General features: G+C 45.9%; 1 protein-coding gene across 1 annotated transcript; it reads right to left on the reverse strand.

Annotated features, from left to right (window-relative positions):
• Positions 1-17,607: 17,607 nt before the first annotated feature.
• Positions 17,608-18,531, reverse strand: LOC143774756 (olfactory receptor 5G3-like). The gene has a single exon (XM_077262518.1). The coding sequence runs from the start codon at positions 18,529-18,531 to the stop codon at positions 17,608-17,610; it is 924 nt and encodes a 307-aa protein (XP_077118633.1).
• Between the last annotated feature and the right edge of the window lie 5,560 nt (positions 18,532-24,091).

Consider the following 24,091-nt stretch of genomic DNA (forward strand, 5'->3'; position numbering starts at 1 on the left):
ATGTTCCATTCCAATGTTCGACTGGGTCCCGGCTTCCACTATGTTAACACAGTGTGACATCAGTGAGATGTACCATCACTGCCCACAAGCACTTGTCCATATGTCTGTGGTTAGGTGGACTTTCCCTGTAACAGCATTGTTGAGGGCACGGGTAATGTTGTGAGGCACATGCTGGTGTAATGCCAGTATGGTCCCCCGAGAGAAATAGTGGCATTTGGGGACTGAGTACCTTGGGACGGCCGCCGCCATCAGATTGCGGAAAGCTTCCGTTTCAACTAGCCTAAATGGCAGCATTTCTAGTGCAGGCAGAAGAGAAATATTAGAAATTAGGACTGTGGCCTATGGGACATTGGCTGGGTATTTCCGCTTGGGTTCCAAAGACTGGGGTATAGACAACTGAAGGCTGTGCTGGGACAAGGAAGTGGACGGGCTTGATTATGTTGCTGCTTGACTGTGGACCACGACAGGTGCAGGGCTAGAGGCATCTTCACATGCACGGTGTACTGGGGATTGGCTTGCACGCAAAACAGTGGAAGAAGCAGTGGTGTCACCTGCAGACAGTGGTCCTGGAGCCTGTGGTTCGTCCCACAAAATTGGGTGCTTTGTAGTGTTGAGCATTCCGATACTGCAAATATCGGGTATCGGCCGATATTCGCTGTATCGGAATTCCGATACGGAGTTCCGATATTTTTGCGATATCGGAAATCGGAATCGGAAGTTCCTATAGTGAAATTATGCAATATAATGAAGTGTGGGCGGTGTCTGTGCGTGACCATGGGGCTCGCTGCGTGTGTGCTGGGGCTCTATGCAGCGCGCGGGGCCTCTGTGCGGCGTGCAGAGTGTCTCTGTACGGGGTGTCTCTGTGCGGCATGTGGGGTGTCTCTGTGTGGCGTGCGGGGTGTCTCTGTACAGCGTGCAGGGTGTCTCTGTGCGGCGTGCAGGGTGTCTGCGGCGTGTGGGGTCTCTGTGCAGCGTGCGGGGTCTCTGCGGCGTGCAGGGTGTCTCTATGCGGCGGGCAGGGTGTCTCAGTGCGGGCATCGTCCGATGGGACTACAATTCCCAGCGGACGATGCCTGCTACACTGAAAGTGATTGACACATTAGCTAATGATGGGACAGTAGTAGTCCCATCATCCGGCTAATGTTTTGAATGATAAAAAAATACTACGTACATACTCCATACATACATATGCAGCGCCCCAGAGTCCTGGTCGTTGCAGTACTGTGGCTCCGCCACTAAGGGGAGCTATGGTACGTCTGATGGCACTGAAGGAGTTCATCTGACCAGGTATCACAGACACCAATACATTTCACCGCCGGGCCTCCAGGGGGAGCTAAGGGTTCTATTCACTAGGCCACTCCCTACACACTGGTAAAACTGGGGGTCAGGCAGAAAGTTAGAGAGAGAGCTGACTGGGTTGGAACCAGGCAACACCTTGTGGCAGAGGGCGTTGCGGGAGAAGATTCGGTAGGGTCCCTGTCAGGGGTGGGATCCTGACAGGGGCTTGGCAACTTGAGCGAACGTAACGGGACCGTGCCTGCTCAGTATAGCGGCGGTGCCCAAGGAGGGATTGGAAGCGAGATAGATTGTGCTGAGTGAGAAACGAGATCAAAGCAACAAGGAGAATACCAGTAGGGGTCGTGCTGTAAGACCGAGGCAACATCCTACTGAGGCGCACAACCGGCGGCCGGAACGCCGAGGGAGTATTACAATATCTAGCTTCAAGCAATACTCTAAACCAACGGCAGGACAGTCAGTCAAAGGCGGGCTGTCTCATCTAAATCACCTATGCAGTCTTGGGGGGCAACTAGTGGAGAGGGGCGACTCTAGGGTCCCGGAAGAGCTCCAAGCCTACCCGTCAAACGGGTGCCGTCCTAACCGTAACATCAGGGAGGGACGGAGGATTAGCAGAACATCATCTAATCGAGTTGTGAGGGAACTTAAGAAACGAACACAACAGTTGTGGGGACTTTCCGTAAGCACAGCAGGGAAGGACCGCAACACATAGCGCTAGAAGGAAGGCACAGATTTCCACCTGTTAAGAGAACTCGGGAGGTGCCATTGGACCGGCCGGACTTGCGCAGCCTGGTTATCCGGACTCCGGACTGAGGACCCAGAGATCTTCAGTAAAAAGGTAAAGAGACTGCAACCTGGTGTCCTCGTTATTTACTGCACCGCACCACTACAGCCTCACCACCACCACTATCCCCATCTACCACTGACTGTGCGCCGTGCGCCCCTCGGCAGGGTCACTGACCGGGCATAGCCATCGTGACAACCCCAGAACAGAGACTCAGGGGCCCGGTACCGGGTACCCCTCGGCCCTGCGGCAGTGGGGGCACTACAACTTGGCGTCACGAACAGGATCTACTTAAGCCTGAAGGATCAGGTCATGTGTGCCTTGGAACTGTGATTTACTGTGCTTGGACTGTACTTTATTGCAAGGACTGTGCTGTGCCATTTGCCGCCAAAACCGCCGCCATTGCAGCGCTGAGGAGAAGCGCAGGAGAAGAAGAGGGGCGTGGAGTGGGCGTAGACAAGCTGGAGAGTGCGAAGGACAATGGCCGCCCAGACTAAATATTTCTGCACTGCGAGGACGTGTCCGTCAGCAGCAGAGATCCGCCTCCTAATCCTCAATGGAGGGCGGAGACAGAGAAAACGGAACCGCCCACGAAGGAAAGAGCGGAAAAAAGACCAGGAAGAAGAAGTCCGCGACATGGAGGACGCCATGGCCAGCCGCCCGGAGCCGGAGCGTGGGGTCGGAGCCGAGGACTCCCCCAGCTACCCGGAGGGGCACCGCAGCCAGACCTCCAGAGTTTACGCTGACCTCCTGCAGGCCAGAGCGGACGAGCTCGGCGACCAACTCCGGCGGACGCAGCTGAGCACCGAGGCCGAGTGGAAGAAGACCATCATCGGGAGCCTCACCAGACGTCTGTCGGCAGCCTCGCTTGGTCCGGAGCAGGGAAGAAGGTCCGGCGCTTCGAAGCTGGAAAGCAAGGCCCTGCCGGAAAGCGAGGTGCTGCAAGCAGAGATGACAGCGTCGCAGCACAAGGCCCCGCAACCAGCGTTCCAGACCCCAGCGGAGATGGAGCAGACCGGCACCGGAGGAACCGCATCTGAAGCAGGTAGGAAGAACGACCCTGCCCTTATGATTGACACCACTCCAGTGACTGCTAGTGCCACCGCTACTGACTCCGTTCCAGTGACTGATCTTGCAGCAGCGCGACCTGCTGCCCTGACTAAGACTACCTCTGAACCGACGAGTCCCAGCACTACTACTACAGAGTGCATTATCTCTACCACTGAACTTACTACAAAAATTGACATTCGAACCCAGATTATACCTGAAAAACCGCATACTAGTGACATTGATACCGCATCGGATGAGAAGTTGAACACAGATCTTCCCAGGCCAGGAAGTGTTCACTACCAACTGATGCCTTGCAATCTACTACAAGGATAAACCTCGATACCACGAGAATGTAAATAGTTACTGTTCTACTGTTTTGCTGCTAAACCCGTCTAGGGTTAACTCTTAAAGGGATCCCTTTGTTGACCCAGGATCCCTATTGTTTGTTTGCTTTTTCTAAGTTTTTGCACAAGTTTCCAGAACTGCCGCAATCATGAACAGTGCATGATACAAACTGCTTGTAAATAGTTTGCACCTTCTTAAAGGTGCACCCTACTGGTTTTACTTAAAAAAAAAGAGACTCTTTGCGAAGATACTGCACCGGAGCCTTTGCTGAGTACCGACTGGTAGCTTGAGAAGATATGCTACCTCGGAAAGACTTGGTCCCCTCTTAAAGGGGATGTTCATCTGTGTACTTATGAGTAATACTGCCTTAGAACAGTAAAGTGATAACGAAGTTTTGAAAGAAAGTGATAATGTTGATATGTAATCGTTAATGTAACTAACTAGTTAAATGTGAAAAATGATTGATAATGTTGATAGAAAAATGAGGGCAGAAAAGTGAACCCGTACGGGGTTAGTTAGTGAGTCCTCTTAGGAGCCTTAAAGAAATGGCTCATTGATCCTAAACTGAAAGTAATGTTATGTTCTATACTATGTATAGTAGTTGAAAAGACAGAAGGCTCGGGCTGAAAGGAGCGGTCCTGTAAGAAAGGAGAGGCAGTAGGTCTGGCGCCGTTAGGACAGGCGGTCCTGCAGACTAGAAGAAGGAGAATGTAAAGTTAAATTGCCTTATAATGTGATTATAAGAAGGTCTTTAGCGGATTCAGAGTGTACGTCCTTAAAGGCAATGTTAAATTATGGTTCAAGCATTTGTATTAAGTAGAATACCAGGTTGGGTAAGAAAAGTTATTTATAGCATGTTGCTATGATATTTCACCATGTTTGTAACGTTCAAGTGTTCTTACCTCCCATAAAGGGAAGCTCTGTTCAAGTATACTTATTGTTATTTGCACTCAACAAATTGTATGTCTTTTTGCTAACCTGTATTGTTGTTTTCTTCCCAGTCCCGGAGTACTGGATTTAACCGGGGGGGAGTGCAGCGCCCCAGAGTCCTGGTCATTGCAGTACTGTGGCTCCGCCACTAAGGGGAGCTATGGTACGTCTGATGGCACTGAAGGAGTTCATCTGACCAGGTATCACAGACACCAATACATTTCACTGCCGGGCCTCCAGGGGGAGCTAAGGGTTCTATTCACTAGGCCACTCCTTACACACTGGTAAAACTGGGGGTCAGGCAGGAAGTTAGAGAGAGAGCTGACTGGGTTGGAACCAGGCAACACCTTGTGGCAGAGGGCGTTGCGGGAGAAGATTCGGTAGGGTCCCTGTCAGGGGTGGGATCCTGACAGGGGCTTGGCAACTTGAGCGAACGTAACGGGACCGTGCCTGCTCAGTATAGCGGCGGTGCCCAAGGAGGGATTGGAAGCGAGATAGATTGTGCTGAGTGAGAAACGAGATCAAAGCAACAAGGAGAATACCAGTAGGGGTCGTGCTGTAAGACCGAGGCAACATCCTACTGAGGCGCACAACCGGCGGCCGGAACGCCGAGGGAGTATTACAATATCTAGCTTCAAGCAATACTCTAAACCAACGGCAGGACAGTCAGTCAAAGGCGGGCTGTCTCATCTAAATCACCTATGCAGTCTTGGGGGGCAACTAGTGGAGAGGGGTGACTCTAGGGTCCCGGAAGAGCTCCGAGCCTACCCGTCAAACGGGTGCCGTCCTAACCGTAACATCAGGGAGGGACGGAGGATTAGCAGAACATCATCTAATCGAGTTGTGAGGGAACTTAAGAAACGAACACAACAGTTGTGGGGACTTTCCGTAAGCACAGCAGGGAAGGACCGCAACACATAGCGCTAGAAGGAAGGCACAGATTTCCACCTGTTAAGAGAACTCGGGAGGTGCCATTGGACCGGCCGGACTTGCGCAGCCTGGTTATCCGGACTCCGGACTGAGGACCCAGAGATCTTCAGTAAAAAGGTAAAGAGACTGCAACCTGGTGTCCTCGTTATTTACTGCACCGCACCACTACAGCCTCACCACCACCACTATCCCCATCTACCACTGACTGTGCGCCCCTCGGCAGGGTCACGGACCGGGCCTAGCCATCGTGACAACCCCAGAACAGAGACTCAGGGGCCCGGTACCGGGTACCCCTCGGCCCTGCGGCAGTGGGGGAGCTACACATACTCCATACATGCATACTCCATACATACATACATACTACATACATACTACATACATACATACACACTACATACATACACACTACATACATACATCCTACATACATACACACATACATACATACTACATACATACATTCTACATAGATACAAATTACATACATACTACATACATGCTGCATACATGCTACATACATGCTACATGCTGCATACATACATACATACATACAGTGGGGCAAAAAAGTATTTAGTCAGTCAGCAATAGTGCAAGTTCCACCACTTAAAAAGATGAGAGGCATCTGTAATTTACATCATAGGTAGACCTCAACTATGGGAGACAAACTGAGAAAACAAAATTCTGAAAATCACATTGTCTGTTTTTTTAACATTTTATTTGCATTTTATGGTGGAAAATAAGTATTTGGTCAGAAACAAAATTTCATCTCAATACTTTGTAATATAGCCTTTGTTGGCAATGACAGAGGTCAAACGTTTTCTGTAAGTCTTCACAAGGTTGCCACACACTGTTGTTGGTATGTTGGCCCATTCCTCCATGCAGATCTCCTCTAGAGCAGTGATGTTTTGGGCTTTTCGCTTGGCAACACGGACTTTCAACTCCCTCCAAAGGTTTTCTATAGGGTTGAGATCTGGAGACTGGCTAGGCCACTCCAGGACCTTGAAATGCTTCTTACGAAGCCACTCCTTCGTTGCCCTGGCGGTGTGCTTTGGATCATTGTCATGTTGAAAGACCCAGCCACGTTTCATCTTCAATGCCCTTGCTGATGGAAGGAGGTTTGCACTCAAAATCTCACGATACATGGCCCCATTCATTCTTTCATGTACCCGGATCAGTCGTCCTGGCCCCTTTGCAGAGAAACAGCCCCAAAGCATGATGTTTCCACCACCATGCTTTACAGTAGGTATGGTGTTTGATGGATGCAACTCAGTATTCTTTTTCCTCCAAACACGACAAGTTGTGTTTCTACCAAACAGTTCCAGTTTGGTTTCAACAGACCATTCTCCCAAAACTCCTCTGGATCAGCCAAATGCTCTCTAGCAAACTTCAGACGTGCCCGGACATGTACTGGCTTAAGCAGTGGGACACGTCTGGCACTGCAGGATCTGAGTCCATGGTGGCGTAGTGTGTTACTTATGGTAGGCCTTGTTACATTGGTCCCAGCTCTCTGCAGTTCATTCACTAGGTCCCCCGCGCGTGGTTCTGGGATTTTTGCTCACCGTTCTTGTGATCATTCTGACCCCACGGGGTGGGATTTTGCGTGGAGCCCCAGATCGAGGGAGATTATCAGTGGTCTTGTATGTCTTCCATTTTCTAATTATTGCTACCACTGTTGATTTCTTCACTCCAAGCTGGTTGGCTATTGCAGATTCAGTCTTCCCAGCCTGGTGCAGGGCTACAATTTTGTTTCTGGTGTCCTTTGACAGCTCTTTGGTCTTCACCATAGTGGAGTTTGGAGTCAGACTGTTTGAGGGTGTGCACAGGTGTCTTTTTATACTGATAACAAGTTTAAACAGGTGCCATTACTACAGGTAATGAGTGGAGGAAAGAGGAGACTCTTAAAGAAGAAGTTACAGGTCTGTGAGAGCCAGAAATCTTGAGTGCTTGTTTCTGACCAAATACTTATTTTCCACCATAAAATGAAAATAAAATGTTAAAAAAACAGACAATGTGATTTTCAGGATTTTGTTTTCTCAGTTTGTCTCCCATAGTTGAGGTCTACCTATGATGTAAATTACAGACGCCTCTCATCTTTTTAAGTGGTGGAACTTGAACTATTGCTGACTGACTAAATACTTTTTTGCCCCACTGTACATACATACTGCATACATACTACATACATGCTACATACATGCTGCATACATGCTACATACATACTACATGATACATACGTACTACATACATACATACTGCATACATACTACATACATGCTACATACATACTACATACATGCTGCATACATGCTACATACATACTACATGATACATACGTACTACATATATACATACTGCATACATACTACATACATGCTACATAAATACTACATACATGCTGCATACATGATACATACATACTACATGCTACATACTGTACATACTACATACATACTGCATACATACTACATACATACTGCATACATACTGCATACATACTACATACATACTGCATACATGCTACATACATGCTGCATACATGCTACATACATGCTACATACATACTACATGCTACATACATACTACATACATACTACATACATACATACTACATACAGTAGATTCATACATTACATACATGACATACATATAGACATACAGTACATTAAACATAGCTTACATACTCACCATTACTTGTCATTTTGATCCCCAAAGCCAGTGTCATCTGTAAAAAATATGAAAAAACAACCAATATACTCCCTGTATGTCTATATGTAATGTATGAATGTACTGTATGTATGTATGTATGTATGCAGTATGTATGTAGTATGTATGTATGTATGTAGTATGTATGTAGTATGTATGTATGTAGCATGTATGTAGCATGTATGTAGCATGTATGTAGTATGTATGCAGTATGAATGTATGTAGTATGTATGTAGCATGTATGTAGCATGTATGTTGTATGTATGTATGTAGCATGTATGTAGCATGTATTTAATAACAAAATCATGAAGCACCAAAGTAGATGATAACAGAGAGCAAACCACATTAGCTCTCCCCAAGCACCCAACGGGCGCCAACACACCAGGACAGCTCCAAGCAGAGATCAATACAAAAAAATGGAACACAAACATCCATAACACCATAGTTATGTATAAAAGTATATAACGTTTATTTTGTAATTACAACAATATAACACCAATATTCACACTTCAAATAAGTGCTATATGCACTATGCACAAAAAGGAGGGCAAATAGGAAGGAGACATGACGATAGCCAAGCGAAAGAAAAGGAGGGGATAAAAACAAAGTATTTTACATCTTTTACACAATAAATTGTAAACCAATGATCACTATGTACAGGGTCCTACCAGTATCCCCTTAGCATAGATAGCACTAATCAAATGCATATAGTGCACCATATACTGGATCAGGCCCGTGCCAAGCCAGGAGGGGGTACATTTTGTCCAAAACTATAATGGGTAAGCCTGATCCAGTATATGGTGCACTATATGCATTTGATTAGTGCTATCTATGCTAAGGGGATACCAGTAGGACCCTGTATATAGTGATCATTGGTTTACAATTTATTGTGTAAAAGATGTAACATACTTTGTTTTTATCCCCTCCTTTTCTTTCTCTTGGCTATCGTCATGTCTCCCTCCTATTTGCCCTCCTTTTTGTGCATAGTGCATATAGCACTTATTTGAAGTGTGAATATCGGTGTTATATTGTTGTAATTACAAAATAAATGTTATATACTTTTATACATGACTATGGTGTTATGTAGCATGTAAGTAGCATTGTTTTTTTCATTCAACACATTAGCCGGATGATGGGACTACTACTGTCCCATCATTGGCTAATGTGTCAATCACTGTCAGTGTAGCAGGCATCATCCGATGGGACTTGTAGTCCCATCAAATGATGCCCACACTGAGACACCCCGCGCGCCGCACTTAGACACCCTGCACGCTGCACAGAGACACCCCGCACGCTGCAGACACCCCGCATGCCGCACAGAGACCCCACAGGCCGCACAGAGACCCCGCATGCCGCACAGAGACACACTGCACAGAAACCCCCCAACGCCACACAGAGACCCCCCACGCTGCACAGAGACCCCCCCCCATGCTGCAAAGAGCCTGGGCAACCCCGGCATGCTGCATAGATCCCCTGCATGCCGCATACATCCCCGGAAGGCACGTACAGATCCCTGGCAGGCCCACACAGACCCCGCCCGCACACACAGACACTCATTGCCCGCCCACGCACCGCCCACGCACCGACCACACTCTTCCCCCCTCCGGCACAGAATATAGAAGGACAGAAAGGGCTTATTTATGTTCCGATATTTGTGTCACATTGACTTGCATTGGTATTGGGTATCGGTATCGGCGATATTTTTTGGATATCGGCCGATCCAATCCGATACCGATACTTTTGAATATTGGAAGGTATCACTCAACATTAGTGCCTGATCATGCTGGTGGCGGTCAGACTGGTTGTTTTGCTACCCCTGCTGATGTGGGCATGGCAGGTGCTGCAAATGGTCTGTTTCTGGTTATCGGCAGAGTCTTTAAAAAATAACTAGACTCTAGAAGATCTAACAGTTGGAATGGCAACTTCCCTCATGTTGGTGTTGCGGGGAATGGATGCATGCCTTCTGTCTGTGACCACCACACTGCTTCTTCCTGCCTGTTGGGGTGATATGCCTCCTTCCCCATGTGTGCTGCTGCCTCACTTTGCATGTCCTCTTGCCAGGTTGGGTTAGTTACATAGTCATCCACCAACTCGTCATCCATATTGGCACCCTGCTCTTCCTCCTGACTTTCTGGCAATTGTGTCTCATCATCGTTCACCTCTTCTGACACTTTACCACCATCGCCTTCATGTGACAGTGGCTGGTCAAAGCTTTGGGCATCTCTACATGCGATCTCATCTGTACCCACTTCAAGTTGACCGGCCGAGAGTTCTGAATCTTGAAACGGAAAACTGAACAGCTTTTCAGAGTGTCCAAGTGTTGTATCAGTTGTCTCAGGGCATTCGGCATGGTGGGAAGGGAGGAAGGAGGATCAGGGTGAGAAATATCCGGGCCACACTCACGGCTACTCAGACTTGACCGTGTGGAAGACTTGGTGGTGGTGGCGGCTAAATGACTGGAAGCATTATCCGCTATCCAACCAACAACCGTTTCACACTGCTATGGCTTCAATAGTGGCTTGCTGTGGTCCCCTAGAAACTGGGACAGGAAGGTCGAGTGAGAAGATGTGGGTCTTTGTTGTTGCACACTTTCACCTTGGCCCCGGCCTCATCCTCTGCATGCACCATCAGCATCACGTCCTCTTCCCTGTCCCTTGCCCCTTGACTTGCACATTTTAAATGGACTACTGCACTATTTCAAATGCTCAACACAAATGTATTTATTAGTAGGGAAATAATATCTGATCAGTGTGCCTGCAAATCTTTGATTTTTCAAACCCAAATGCCAGGCAGGCCTCAGCCTGACATAACAGACTGTATTCAATTTTTGGGGGCTTTTTTTGTGAAGTTATTTTTTGCCAAATAGTGCTGTATATAAGTAGAGTATCAGACAGCAAAAAAGTGGTCCACTGGCCTATAATGCCCAAACTTGGAGCACGCAGATATGTGAGGGCTGTCACGGAAATACCACACTGGCAAATATGTGACCTTTTTATTTGTTTTTATCCTAAATAGTGCTGTATATATGTAGACTAACAGACAGCAAAAAAAGTGGTCCACCGGCCTACAATGCCCTATCTTGGAGGACGCAGATATATGAGGGCTGTCACGGAAATACCACACAGGCAAATATGTGGCTTTTTTATATTGTTTTATGCTAAATTGTGCTGTATATAATTAGAGTAACAGACAGGAAAAAAAGTGGTCCACCGGCCTACAAAGACCAAAAATGGAGCACGCCGATATTTGAGGGCTGTCATGAAAATATCACACTGGCAAATATGTGGCCTTTTAATATTTTTTTTATTCTAAATAGTGCTGTATATAATTACAGTAACAGACAGCAAAAAAGTGCTCCACCGGCCTACAATGCCAAAACTTGAAACACGCAGATATACTGTATGAGGGCTGTCACGGAAATACCACACTGGCAAATATGTGGCCTGTTTTTTTTTTAAATGTGATATAGTGCTGTATATAATTAGAGTAACAGACAACAAAAACAGTGGCAAACCAGCCTAAAATGCCAAAACTTGGAGCACCCAGATATATGAGGCCTTTTTTGGTAAATTTAAAACACCAAAAAAAAAATGACACAAGGCTAGCACACAACAATGCTACGTACGCCTGACAAGCTATGATTTTTAACCCCTTCCCGACCTTTGACGCCACGTAGGCGTCATGAAAGTCGGTGCCAATCCGACCCATGACGCCTATGTGGCGTCATGGAATGATCGCGTCCCTGCAGATCGGGTGAAAGGGTTAACTCCAATTTCACCCAATCTGCAGGGACAGGGGGAGTGGTACTTTAGCCCAGGGGGGGTGGCTTCACCCCCCCGTAGCTACGATCGCTCTGATTGGCTGTTGAAAGTGAAACTGCCAATCAGAGCGATTTGTAATATTTCACCTAAAAAACTGGTGAAATATTACAATCCAGCCATGGCCGATGCTGCAATATCATCGGCCATGGCTGGAAATACTGAAGTGACCACCCCACCGATCGCCCCCCCAAGCCACCGATCTGTCCCGTAGTCCCCTCCATCCTGTGCTCCGCTCCCCCGTCCTCCTGTCCGCTCCCCCCGTGCTCCTATGTCACCCCCCGTGCTCCGACGCCCCCTCGTGCCCCGAGCTCCCCCCCTTATACTTACCGAGGCTCCCGGTGTCGGTCCGTCTTCTCCATAGGTGCCGCCATCTTCCAAAATGGCGGGCGCATGCTCAGTGTGCCCGCCGAATCTGCCAGCCGGCAGATTCATTACAAGACCATTTTGATCGCTGTGGTAGGTTCTATCACAGCGATCAACATAAAAAAAATAATAAATAAACCCCCCTTTATCACCCCCATAGGTAGGGACAATAATAAAATAAAGAAAATATTTTTTTTTCTTTTTCCACTAGGGTTAGGGTTAGAACTAGGGTTAGAACTAGGGGTAGGGTTAGGGTTAGGGGTAGGGTTAGGGTTTCGGGTAGGGTTAGGGTTAGGGGTAGGGTTAGGGTTATGGCATGTGCACACAGTGCGGATTTGGCAGCGGATCCGCAGCAGATTGGCCGCGGATCCACAGCGGATTGGCCGCGGATCCGCAGCGGATTGGCCGCGGATCCGCAGCGGATTGGCCACTGCGAATTCGCAGCAGTTTTCCATCAGGTTTACAGTACCATGTACACCTATGGAAAACCAAATCCGCTGTGCCCATGGTGCGGAAAATTACGTGCAGAAACGCTGCGTTGTATTTTCCGCAGCATGTCAATTCTTTGTGCGGATTCCGCAGTGTTTTACACCTGTTCCTCAGTAGGAATCCGCAGGTGAAATCCGCACAAAAAAACACTGGAAATCCGCTGTAAATCTGCAGGTAAAACGCAGTGCCTTTTACCTGCAGATTTTTCAAAAATCGTGCGGAAAAATCTCACACGAATCCGCAACGTGGGCACATAGCCTTAGGGTTAGGGTTGGAATTAGGGTTAGGGTTGGAATTAGAGTTAGGGTTGGAATTAGGTCTAGGGTTGGAAATAGGGTTAAGATTAGGCTTGTGGTTAGGGTTACGGATAGAGTTAGGGGTGTGTTGGTGTTACAGTTGTGGTTAGGGTTGGGATTAGGGTTAGGGTTGGGATTAGGGTTAGGATTAGGGTTAGGGTTGGAATTAGGGTTACGGGTGTGTTGGGGTTAGGGTTGTGGTTAGGGGTGTGTTGGGGTTAGGGTTGTGATTATGGTTATGGCTACAGTTGAGATTAGGATTAGGGGTGTGTTGGGGTTAGTGTTGAAGTTAGAATTGAGGGGTTTCCACTGTTTAGGCACATCAGGCGTCTCCAAACGCTACATGGCGCCACCATTGATTCCAGCCAATCTTGCGTTCAAAAAGTCAAATGGTGCTCCCTCCCTTCCAAGCCCCGACGTGCGCCCAAACAGTGGTTTACCCCCACATTTGAGGTACCAGCGTACTCAGGACAAACTGGCAACAACTGTTGGGGTCCAATTTCTCCTGTTACCCTTGCAAAAATAAAAAAATTACTTGCTAAAGCATAATTTTTGAGGAAAGAACAATTATTTTTTATTTTCACGGCTCTGCGTTATAAACTTCTGTGAAGCACTTGGGGGTTGAAAGTGCTCACCACACATCTAGATAAGTTCCTTCGGGGGTCTAGTTTCCAAAATGGGGTCACTTGTGGGGTGTTTAGGTACATCAGGGGCTCTGCAAATGCAACGTGATGCCAGCAGACCATTCCATCAAAGTCTGCATTTCAAATGTCACTACTTCCCTTCCGAGCCCTGACGTGCGCCCAAACAGTGGTTTACCCCCACATATGGGGTACCAGCACACTCACAACAAACTGTGCAACAAATATTGGGGCCCAATTTCTCCTGTTACCCTTGTGAAAATAAAAAATTGCTTGCTAAAACATCATTTTTGAGGAAAGAAAAATGATTTTTTATTTTCATGGCTCTGCGTTGTAAACTTCTGTGAAGCACTTGGGGGTTGAACGTGCTCATCACACATCTAGATAAGTTCCTTGGGGGGTCTAGTTTCCAAAATGGGGTCACTTGTGGGGTGTTTCTACTGTTTAGGCACATCAGGGGCTCTGCAAATGCAATGTGATGCCCGCAGACCATTCCATCAAAGTCTGCATTTCAAATGTCACTACTTCCCTTCCGAGCCCTGACGTGTGCCCAAACAGTGGTTTACCCCCACATATGGGGTATCAGCGTACTCACAACAAACTGGGCAACAAATATTGAGGTCCAATTTCTCCTGTTACCCTTGTGAAAATAAAAAATTGCTTGCTAAAACATCTTTTTTGAGGAAAGAAAAATGATTTTTTATTTTCACGGCTCTGCGTTGTAAACTTCTGTGAAGCACTTGGGGGTTGAACGTGCTCACCACACATCTAGCTCATTTCCTTGGGGGGTCTAGTTTCCAAAATGGGGTCACTTGTGCGGGAGCTCCAATGTTTAGGCACACAGGGGCTCTCCAAACGCGACATGGTGTCCGCTAATGATTGGAGCTAATTTTCCATTCAAAAAGCCAAATGGCGTGCCTTCCCTTCCGAGCCCTGCCGTGCGCCCAAACAGTGGTTTACCCCCACATATGGGGTATCATCGTACTCAGGACAAACTGGACAACAACATTTGGGGTCCAATTTCTCCTATTACCCTTGGGAAAATAAAAAATTCTGGGCTAAAAATCATTTTTGAGGAAAGAAAAATTATTTTTTATTTTCACGGCTCTGCGTTATAAACTTCTGTGAAGCACCTGGGGGTTATAAGTGCTCACTATGCATCTAGATAAGTTCCTTGGGGGGTCTAGTTTCCAAAATGGGGTCACTTGTAGGGGAGCTCCAATGTTTAGGCACACAGGGTCTCTCCAAACCCGACATGGTGTCCGCTAACGATTGGAACTAATTTTCCATTCAAAAAGTCAAATGGCACGCCTCCCCTTCCAAGCCTTGCCGTGCACCCAAACAGTGGTTTACCCCCACATATGAGGTATCGGCGTACTCAGGAGAAATTGCCCAACAAATTTTAAGATCCATTTTATCCTGTTGCCCATGTGAAAATGAAAAAATTGAGGCTAAAATAAATTTTGTGTGAAAAAAAGTACTTTTTCATTTTTACGGATCAATTTGTGAAGCACCTGAGGGTTTAAAGTGCTCACTACACTTCTAGATAAGTTCCTTGGGGGGTCTAGTTTCCAAAATGGGGTCACTTGTGGGGGAGCTCCAATGATTAGGCACACAGGGGCTCTCCAAACGTGACATGGTGTCTGCTAGCGATGGAGATAATTTTTCATTCAAAAAGTCAAATGGCGCTCCTTCCCTTCCGAGCCTTACCATGTGCCCAAACAGTGGTTAACCCCCACATGTGAGGTATCGGTGTACTCAGGAGAAATTGTCCAACAAATTTTAGGATCCATTTTATCCTGTTACCCATGTGAAAATGAAAAAATTGAGGCTAAAATAGTTTTTTTGTGAAAAAAAAGTACTGTTTCATTTTTACGGATCAATTTGTGAAGCACCTGGGGGTTTAAAGTGCTCACTATGCTTCTAGATAAGTTCCTTGGGGGGTCTAGTTTCCAAAATGGGGTCACTTGTGGGGGAGCTCCAATGTTTAGGCACACGGGGGCTCTCCAAATGCGACATGGTGTCCGCTAAAGATTGGAGCCAATTTTTCATTGAAAAAGTCAAATGGCGCTCCTTCCCTTCCGAGCCCTGCCATGTGCCCAAACAGTGGTTTACCCCCACATATGAGGTATCAGCGTACTCAGGAGAAATTGGACAACAATGTTCGTGGTCCAGTTTCTCCTTTTACCCTTGGGAAAATAAAAACCATTTAGCTAAAAATCATTTTTGTGACTAAAAAGTTAAATGTTCATTTTTTACTTCCATGTTGCTTCTGCTGCTGTGAAACACCTGAAGGGTTAATAAACTTCTTGAATGTGGTTTTGAGCACCTTGAGGGGTGCAGTTTTTAGAATGGTGTCACTTTTGGGTATTTTCAGCCATATAGAACCCTCAAACTGACTTCAAATGTGAGGTGGTCCCTAAAAAAAATGGTTTTGTAAATTTTGTTGTAAAAATGAGAAATCACTGGTCAAATTTTAACCCTTATAACTTCCTAGCAAAAAAAATTTGTTTCCAAAATTGTGCTGATGTAAAGTAGACATGTGGGAAATGTTATTTATTAACTATTTTGTGTCACATAACTCTCTGGTTTAACAGAATAAAAATTCAAAATGTGAAAATTGCGAAATTTTCTAAATTTTTGCCAAATTTCCATTTTTTTCACAAATAAACTCAGAAATTATCGACCTAAATTTACCACTATCATGAAGCCCAATATGTCACTAAAAAACATTCTCAGAATCGCTAGGATCCGTTGAAGCGTTCCTGAGTTATTACCTCATAAAGGGACACTGGTCAGAATTGCAAAAAACGGCAAGGTCATTAAGGCCAAAATAGGCTGGGTCATGAAGGGGTTAAAAAGGCCTCAGTCTGACAGAACACAATGTTTATTTTTTTTTGGAGGGGTGAATTTTTTGAAAAAAAAAATGCAACTAGGTATATAGTAAAGAAGCTCTTATGGAGCTTTGGGAGGGATGCAGTGGAAGCAATGGACACACATACAGTGCCTGCAGGCCTTGCACTGATGTGGATATGCTGTGCCCTGCCTACCGAGCGCTGCAATATCGGGACCCATGAATTAGCCCTAAAAAGGACTTTTGGTTTCTCAGGAGTTGTGGATGTAAGAGTTGCAGACCTACACTACCTCTAAAAAACACGATTCTGACCCTATCTCGGCAGCAGCTCTCACTACTCTCGCTGAATCCGGAGCAGAATGCGGTGAGCAGGGCGGCGCCTGGTCTCTTATACTCGTGATAATGCTGTGCGGCCAAGCCAATCACTGCACGACCACAACAAAGATGGCTGCGGCATTTCATGGCCTGGCAGACAATCACTGCAACGTTATTGGGTCTCTAAACTCTGCCAAACATTCTGGGTGGAGACACCAGTTACCGCCAAATAATCCCAGAAATTTTACGCTCCATGTAGAAACAGGAAGTCTCTGTTCCCTGAAAAATCCTTCCTTTCTATCTCCTAACCCAGCTGCTCTCTCCTCCTGCCAGGGACTTTTGAAGTGACTTATGATAAATAAAGGGAAAATTGACCATTTGTTTCTATATAGAACTTAGATGGATGCAGCTCATCAGTTTTTAATCACATGATGTCATAGATCTAAAAGAAAAGAAAATAATTAATTGGGTAGAAGGGCAAAATGAGCAATTGTAAGGTAAGTACACAGTATCATATAACAGGAAGATTGTAATATTATAAATTAATAAAAACTTTGGTAGGAGTAGGAGTGCTTCATTAAAAAATTTTTATAGAGAAATTGTGTAAAAAACAAATTATGACAATTACTGAAAAAAAATGTCCTCATTGAATCATCTAATCCATGATTTATTGTGAATATTCTGTCACGAAATTCCAGAAGACAAATCTATAGTTCCTCCCTTTCCCCATCTGGAAATATAGTAATCAGCTAAGTTAGCCTCATAAATATGTGTGCTGCATTTAAGCATATCCTTAACATTTTCGAAACATTTGTTGAAGAGTTCTCCTGATCTCCTGATTCCTCAGACTGTAAATGATGGGATTCATCATTGGAGACACCACAATGTAGAGCAGAGATAAAAACTTGTTCGCGCTCAATGATCTGTCATTGGATGTTGGAATGAAAATCATGAAGAGAGTTCCATAGTAGATGCATACAGTGATGAGATGGGATCCACATGTGGAGAAGGCTTTTGACAAGCCACTGGAGGATGAAAGGGTCATTATGATGAAGAAAATACTCAAATAGCTGATAAGAATTAAAGCAAAAGGGATGACACCGCCAATGATGGATATTACAAAGTCAACCAAAGTAAACATGTTAGTGTCAGAGGTAGTCAATTCAAGAAGTATCCTGAAGTCGCAGAAGAAGTGGTCTATTACATTGCTACCACAAAACTCCAGCTGCCAAACAAAAATTATCTCAAAGGAAAGGACAAAGTTAAAAATCCAGGAGCCAAGAACCATCTTGAAGCAAACATGAGGTTGCATTATAGAATTGTAGCGCATCGGGCTGCAAATGGCCAAGTACCGATCATAAGACATTATAGTGAGCAGAATAATCGGGCTAAAACCAAATATGGAAACCATATGGAGATGGAAGATACAGATCCTCACTGGCACCTCCTTCATGTCATATAGAATTATATTTAACATCATGGGCACAATGGTCGTAGTGGAAAGGATATCGGCTACAGCTAGATGCTTGAGAAAGTAGAACATTGGGGTATTGAGGTTGTGATTGGTGGACACCAACACTATAATAAGGAGGTTTCCACCCAGTATTATCAGGTAAGAGAAGAAGAAAAGGATGAAGAGCAGAAATTTGTATTTATATAGACCTGTAAATCCAAGGAGCAGGAACTCTGTGACTTCAGTCTGGTTGACGTCACACATTTTTAGTGAATACACTGAAAACAAGAGAAACTGATTGAAGTCTCTGTCTTGTAAGAAAGTGAATTATGTAAATAATGAAAACATTAAAAGATCACAATAAAATATATGTAGAAAAAATGCCTCATACACAGATTATTGATGCTGATAAGCCCCACGTGGAGATGACCCTCGGAGTATTGTGCCATAAGACTACGGCAGTCCGCAACTCGTATTATTGAAAGTCAGTTACCGAGTGTGACCATGTGAAACTTGGGTGATACTGTGACTAAACTCATGAGGGAATTGTTGCCACGTATACAGTAATTTAGGTATCATGAAATATTGCTTCCATTTCATATAAAGCTAGATTACTTAATAAATCATCTAATTTTTTACTTTCATAAATAATAAATGAGGTTATCAGACACAGACATTGATGACTAAAGATGATGAAATCAATAAAAATGAGAATTTGCCTTTTTGCAAGGATTTTCCAAGAAATTTCCATTCTTTGAGATGTTATTTGTATTTAATTTCCCTGTTAACATTCTAGGGTCTCTAGACCGCAGAACATAATAGAAATAATATGTAAAAAATACATTCTTATAGTCACCTCTACAGTCCCTTCTTTCCTCACTGTCACCCGTCCAGTCCTTGTCGCATTTTCTGCTCCTGTAGAGAGGGCTACAATCCTCAGGGCTCTAACACATGAGCAGGGAATTCCAGCTCTGATGAAACCAAGGAGGATTCTGCACAAAGAAAAAAAGGTAATAAAATCTCGACGTTCCTCCTGACTTTTCACACATTTAAGCTGCTGGTGGGATTTAGTGACAGGCAGGAGGCAGAGCAAGGGTTAACAAAGTATAACAATTTAATTTAATATTGAGGTACTCCTCCCAGGGCGGTAAACAGTTAATGGGTAAGAAAAGTGCAAGATTAATGAACAATGAAACAAGGGTAACATCTTTCATCAACTTATCATGTCAGAGGTTTACCAGGCTGCAGATAACATTTTGAAGACTGTAGTGCCGACAACAGCTGGCGCAATGTTTCTCCAATGAGGTCCTATAGACAACGGTCCATCTTCTGGAGGCAGTGGTTGCTCTCCGGTACCATCCGCTGAGCCCCTAGTCCATAAACTTGTGCAGCTAAAGTCAGTGAAGCTGTGTGCATTCCTGGATCCTGGAAGAGCAGTGTGACTCTGTCCGGCAACGAGGTCAGCAGCGAACAGTCCTGAACTCTGCCCTGGCTTTTAGGCTGACGTGAGGAGCTCAGCTGAACAGGGCTCCTGGATCTCTCCTTGGTAATGTGGTGGGCTCCGGCAGCATCCTGGCAACAGATCGGCCTAGTGTCATTGCTGCCCGGCTGCGCACCCCGCTGCGCATGCACCTTGACTCAGGCACTGCTGGTGGGAAACTGCCTGACACTGTGCACACTTTTACTTTTAACCGCACCTCCAGCTTCTGGGTCAGGGAACCAGTCCGGTCCTTTTTGCCTTCCCCTGGACAACATGGTATGCAGCCTCAACAGTTCTGAACCAAGTTTAGTCCAGGTACCCGCAGTCCGGTCTTCCTCCTTACACATACATTCCCAGAACCATACCAGGCCTTATCTGAGCTGGTCGTTTCAGCTCAGTGTGAAAGGTCCAAGGATATTGGTACATGCAGCCGAAATAAGATAATGTGACAGGGACCATACAGGTAACAATGAGGAGCAAATGGGACAGAGACATGAGCAGTAAGGAGAGTACAAGAATATCAACATTTGTTTTTACCATTTGAGGACCCTTAAAGTCCCCCCAAAATGGCTGCAATCCTAATATTTTAATTTCTTACATTATAATGTGCTCTTGGAAACTTAAAGATTGACTAGGCATGAGTGGATTAGGCAAAATTCAAAGTCACCCACCTATGCAAATATTCCAGGTAAGGGTGGTTTCACACTTGCGTTTTTGTCTGCAGCGTTTTTTACCAAAAAAACGCATGCGTTTTTTTCCCCTATATTTAACATTGAAAACGCATGCGTTTTTTGGTGTACGCGTTTGCACGCGTTTGTGAACGCATGCGTTTTTTAACTGCATGCGTTCATTTAATAAAATGCAACTTGTAGTATTTTGAGGGGCGTTTTTTTTTTCCCAAAAAACGCATGCGTTTACATGCGTTTTTTTTTTGGACAAAAAAATGCATTGGTGTCAATGGGGACGCATGCGTTTTTTTTTGACATGCGTTTGCATGCGTTTTTTTGACGCATGCGTTTTTTTTGGCACCATTGAATTAAGTGTAGATAAAGATGTCTAGACACTGATAAGACTCCCCCATAGCAGCAGGGTTATAAAAGGAAGGTGGGGGGAAGTTTCTGGTCACTTCTCATCAGACTCCAAAGAAGACAGCACCCTGCCCGGACGCATTGTTGGACAAGACACAGAGCAATGTGAGTATATCCTAGCCAATGCATTCATTTTCAATTTTTTGGATCTACATGTCCTAATTTCTTCTATTTTTTTTCTTTCAACACGCATCAGAATGTCTTCTCCGGTTTCCTCGTCTGATGAGGAGTTCCAGCCACGTCAATCAGAAGTGGATCACGTGAGCGAGGTATGTTTTTTGTCCGTCAGCTTGGTAAGTATTGACTGTCACATCGACACATGAGGCAATTTTTTTTTTTAAATTTTATAGAGCACTTCAACTGAGGGACAGAGAGGTACTGAGCAGCGGAGTCAAGGTCCAGGTGGAAGACGGCAGCGGGTATGTATACCAGGCAGACTGTCCTTATTGTAATATTCTTTTAACTTCCTTTCTGTACCCTTGTTTTTCTATACATATTTCTTATATCATCCTTTTCTGAAAGTTGTCTTTCATATTCCTGCCCTTTCTCATCTTCGTGTCTTATTTTTTCCAAATGTGGTTGAGCAAACTTAAATGATTTTGTTTTAATTTTAGGTTTCACAACGGGACGACGACCGGATTGATAATGACCTGCTGATCAGTCTGGTCCAGGAGCGAGTCCCGTTGTGGGACAGCCGGGATCAACAGCACGCCGTCAATAGTGTTCTCCGTCGTTTGTGGAGTGAGGTGGCCCAAGCGTTGTGGGATGGCTGGGAGAATTCCCCGCCACGGGTCCGTAATGCATTTGGTAAGTATTGCACGGTAGTGTGAAGCAACAGACCTTGGCCATGCTCTCTTGACTGTGTGTGATGAAAGAAACTTTTCGTAGTTTCTGTCATCACACACAGTCACGAGAGCACGGCCAAAAGTCCTTATTCTGACCATTATATTTTATTGTTATTTCACAGTGGAGAAAGTAAGGACACGTTGGCGTTCCATGAAGGACCGCTTCAACAAGGACCTACGTGCAGAGAAGAGTGCAGCTAGTGGTTCCGGAGCAAGGCACCGGCTCTACAAATACCACCGTGTGTTGGCCTTCCTGAGACCGGTCATTCTCATGAGAACGTAAGTATTTCTCACATGCCTCCAGTTGTGTTGCATTGACATAATCTGTCACTTTTAATTCCACAGGATGTACCGTCTTGTTATAGTTTGGTATTAATTTTCTGTTTTCTTTTTTCACAGCACACACTGCACGACTGTTGCCACAGGTTCTGGAGCGGTCCTTCAGCCGGCAGCCACGGACCCGTCCCAGCCATCCAGCAGCGCAGCACCAGGTGGGTCTTCCACACTCACTGGAGACCAGGGGGCTGGCCCATCAGGTCTTCCCCTTTCGCAGTCCTCTTTCGCTGCACCCATTTTTGCGGGCTCATCCCGGCAGCGACAGAGGGCTTCGGATAGGTCCCTCATGCCCGAGTTTTTACACTTGAGCTCGGTTTTACATGAAGCTATCAAGGCTTTAGGTGACAGAATGGATGTGACCCATAATCTCTTAAATTGCCGCATCCAGGATGTCGCCAAAAGCGTTGATCAATTGAAAGCCGACCTCAAGAAGCCAGCTCATCATTTTTTCAATCAAATCCTAGAGGGCATGTCGGAACACCTTAGCCCTGATCTCCAGCTGAGTGTGATGCAGGCCTGCAATGTTGCTTTTGTGCAGGCTATGCAGCAGAGTCAGAGTCGTAATGTGGCGGCATATCCAACTGTGCCGTCACTGTCACAAGTAAACACTATTCCTACCTCTGCTGCATACCACTGCACGGCCACCTCTATTCCCTCTACAGGTGTACTCCACTACAGCGCCAACACGATGACGAGTGCTGTTGGACATCCCACCGCCACCACCGTGACGACCGCTGCTCCGGCTTGGACCTCCTCCGCTGACACCACCATGACGCAGGACCCTGGCGTGGCTTATCGGCCCGGCACCCTCCCGATGCAGCAGGACCCATCCATGCAATATCGGACCGGCCCACCCCAGATGCAGCAGGACCCAGGCCTGGCATTTCGGACCGGACCCACCCCGATGCAGCAGGACCGAGGCCTGTCATATCTGACCGGACCAACCCCGATGCAGCAGGACCGAGGAGTTGCTTTCCGGGCAGGACACCCCCCGATGCAGCAGGACCCATCCATGGCGTATCGCACCGGGCCCCCCATGATGCAGCACGACCAAGCCATACCTTTCCAGGCAGGACCCACCCTGATGCAGCAGGATCCATCCATGGCTTTCTGTTCCCCCCCACCAGCAATGCAGCAGGACAATGGTATGGGATTTGTTTCCCCCCCCCCCCAACGAGGCACCAGGATCCTGGAAGGGTTTTTGTTTCCCCCCCCCAACGAGGCACCAGGACCCAGGCGGGAGTTTATCTTTCCCCCCATTGGACTCAGACATTGCCGAGCGCTCCACAATGGAGACTGACTGTGTGGAGACGGGTCCTGACGTGTCTCCCGCCCACACTTTACAACATAGCCCAAGAAGACTTCCCCCAACCCGGAAAACCCAACGTAAAACTGGCAAAACGCATAAAAAACAAAAAACTTTGATTATTCCTCCCCCATCACCTACCGATGTGTCTCAACCTTCCAGTGTGTCTCAAGCCCCTCATGTTTTAAGCCCCATCCCCGAACTTCCAGACCCTTCAAGTTTTGTTGCCCATTCTCCTGCCACCTCTGCCTCCTCCACGGTGAGCCAGGCTTCAGTTCTGAATACCCCCCAGTTACGTCACTCAACCCCAAGCCGGCGTGGTTCAACCCGGCGCGGTACCAAAAAATAAATTTGTTTTTTTTTCCTCAATAAAAAAAAAGTTTATTTGAAACAATTATGTTTGGTTTATTGTGTCTTTCACCGCTCTCAATACACAACAATAAACTTCGTCACACACTTATTCTTTTGGCCTACACATATCTCCAGTAGTATAAAATACCAGACAACATCTATATGTGTTTCTTTAGTATACAGATATGAGTTGGCCAAAAAAATAGTATTTATTTCCATACTCTTATTTTTGTACCTCGTGTAGTGTCACTGTACAAAGAGAAAATGGTGGAAATCAAGTTCAGAACTCAACTTAACCGGTCAGATGTCAAAATATATACCTGACCGATTAAGTTGATTACTGCCTTGTATATTCACCATATTCTATATAGCACATTATGTGACAATGGTTGTCAAACAGATGGGACAATTGTTCTCA

The sequence above is a fragment of the Ranitomeya variabilis genome, chromosome 5, assembly GCF_051348905.1.
Source record: "Ranitomeya variabilis isolate aRanVar5 chromosome 5, aRanVar5.hap1, whole genome shotgun sequence".
Lineage (NCBI taxonomy): Eukaryota > Metazoa > Chordata > Amphibia > Anura > Dendrobatidae > Ranitomeya > Ranitomeya variabilis.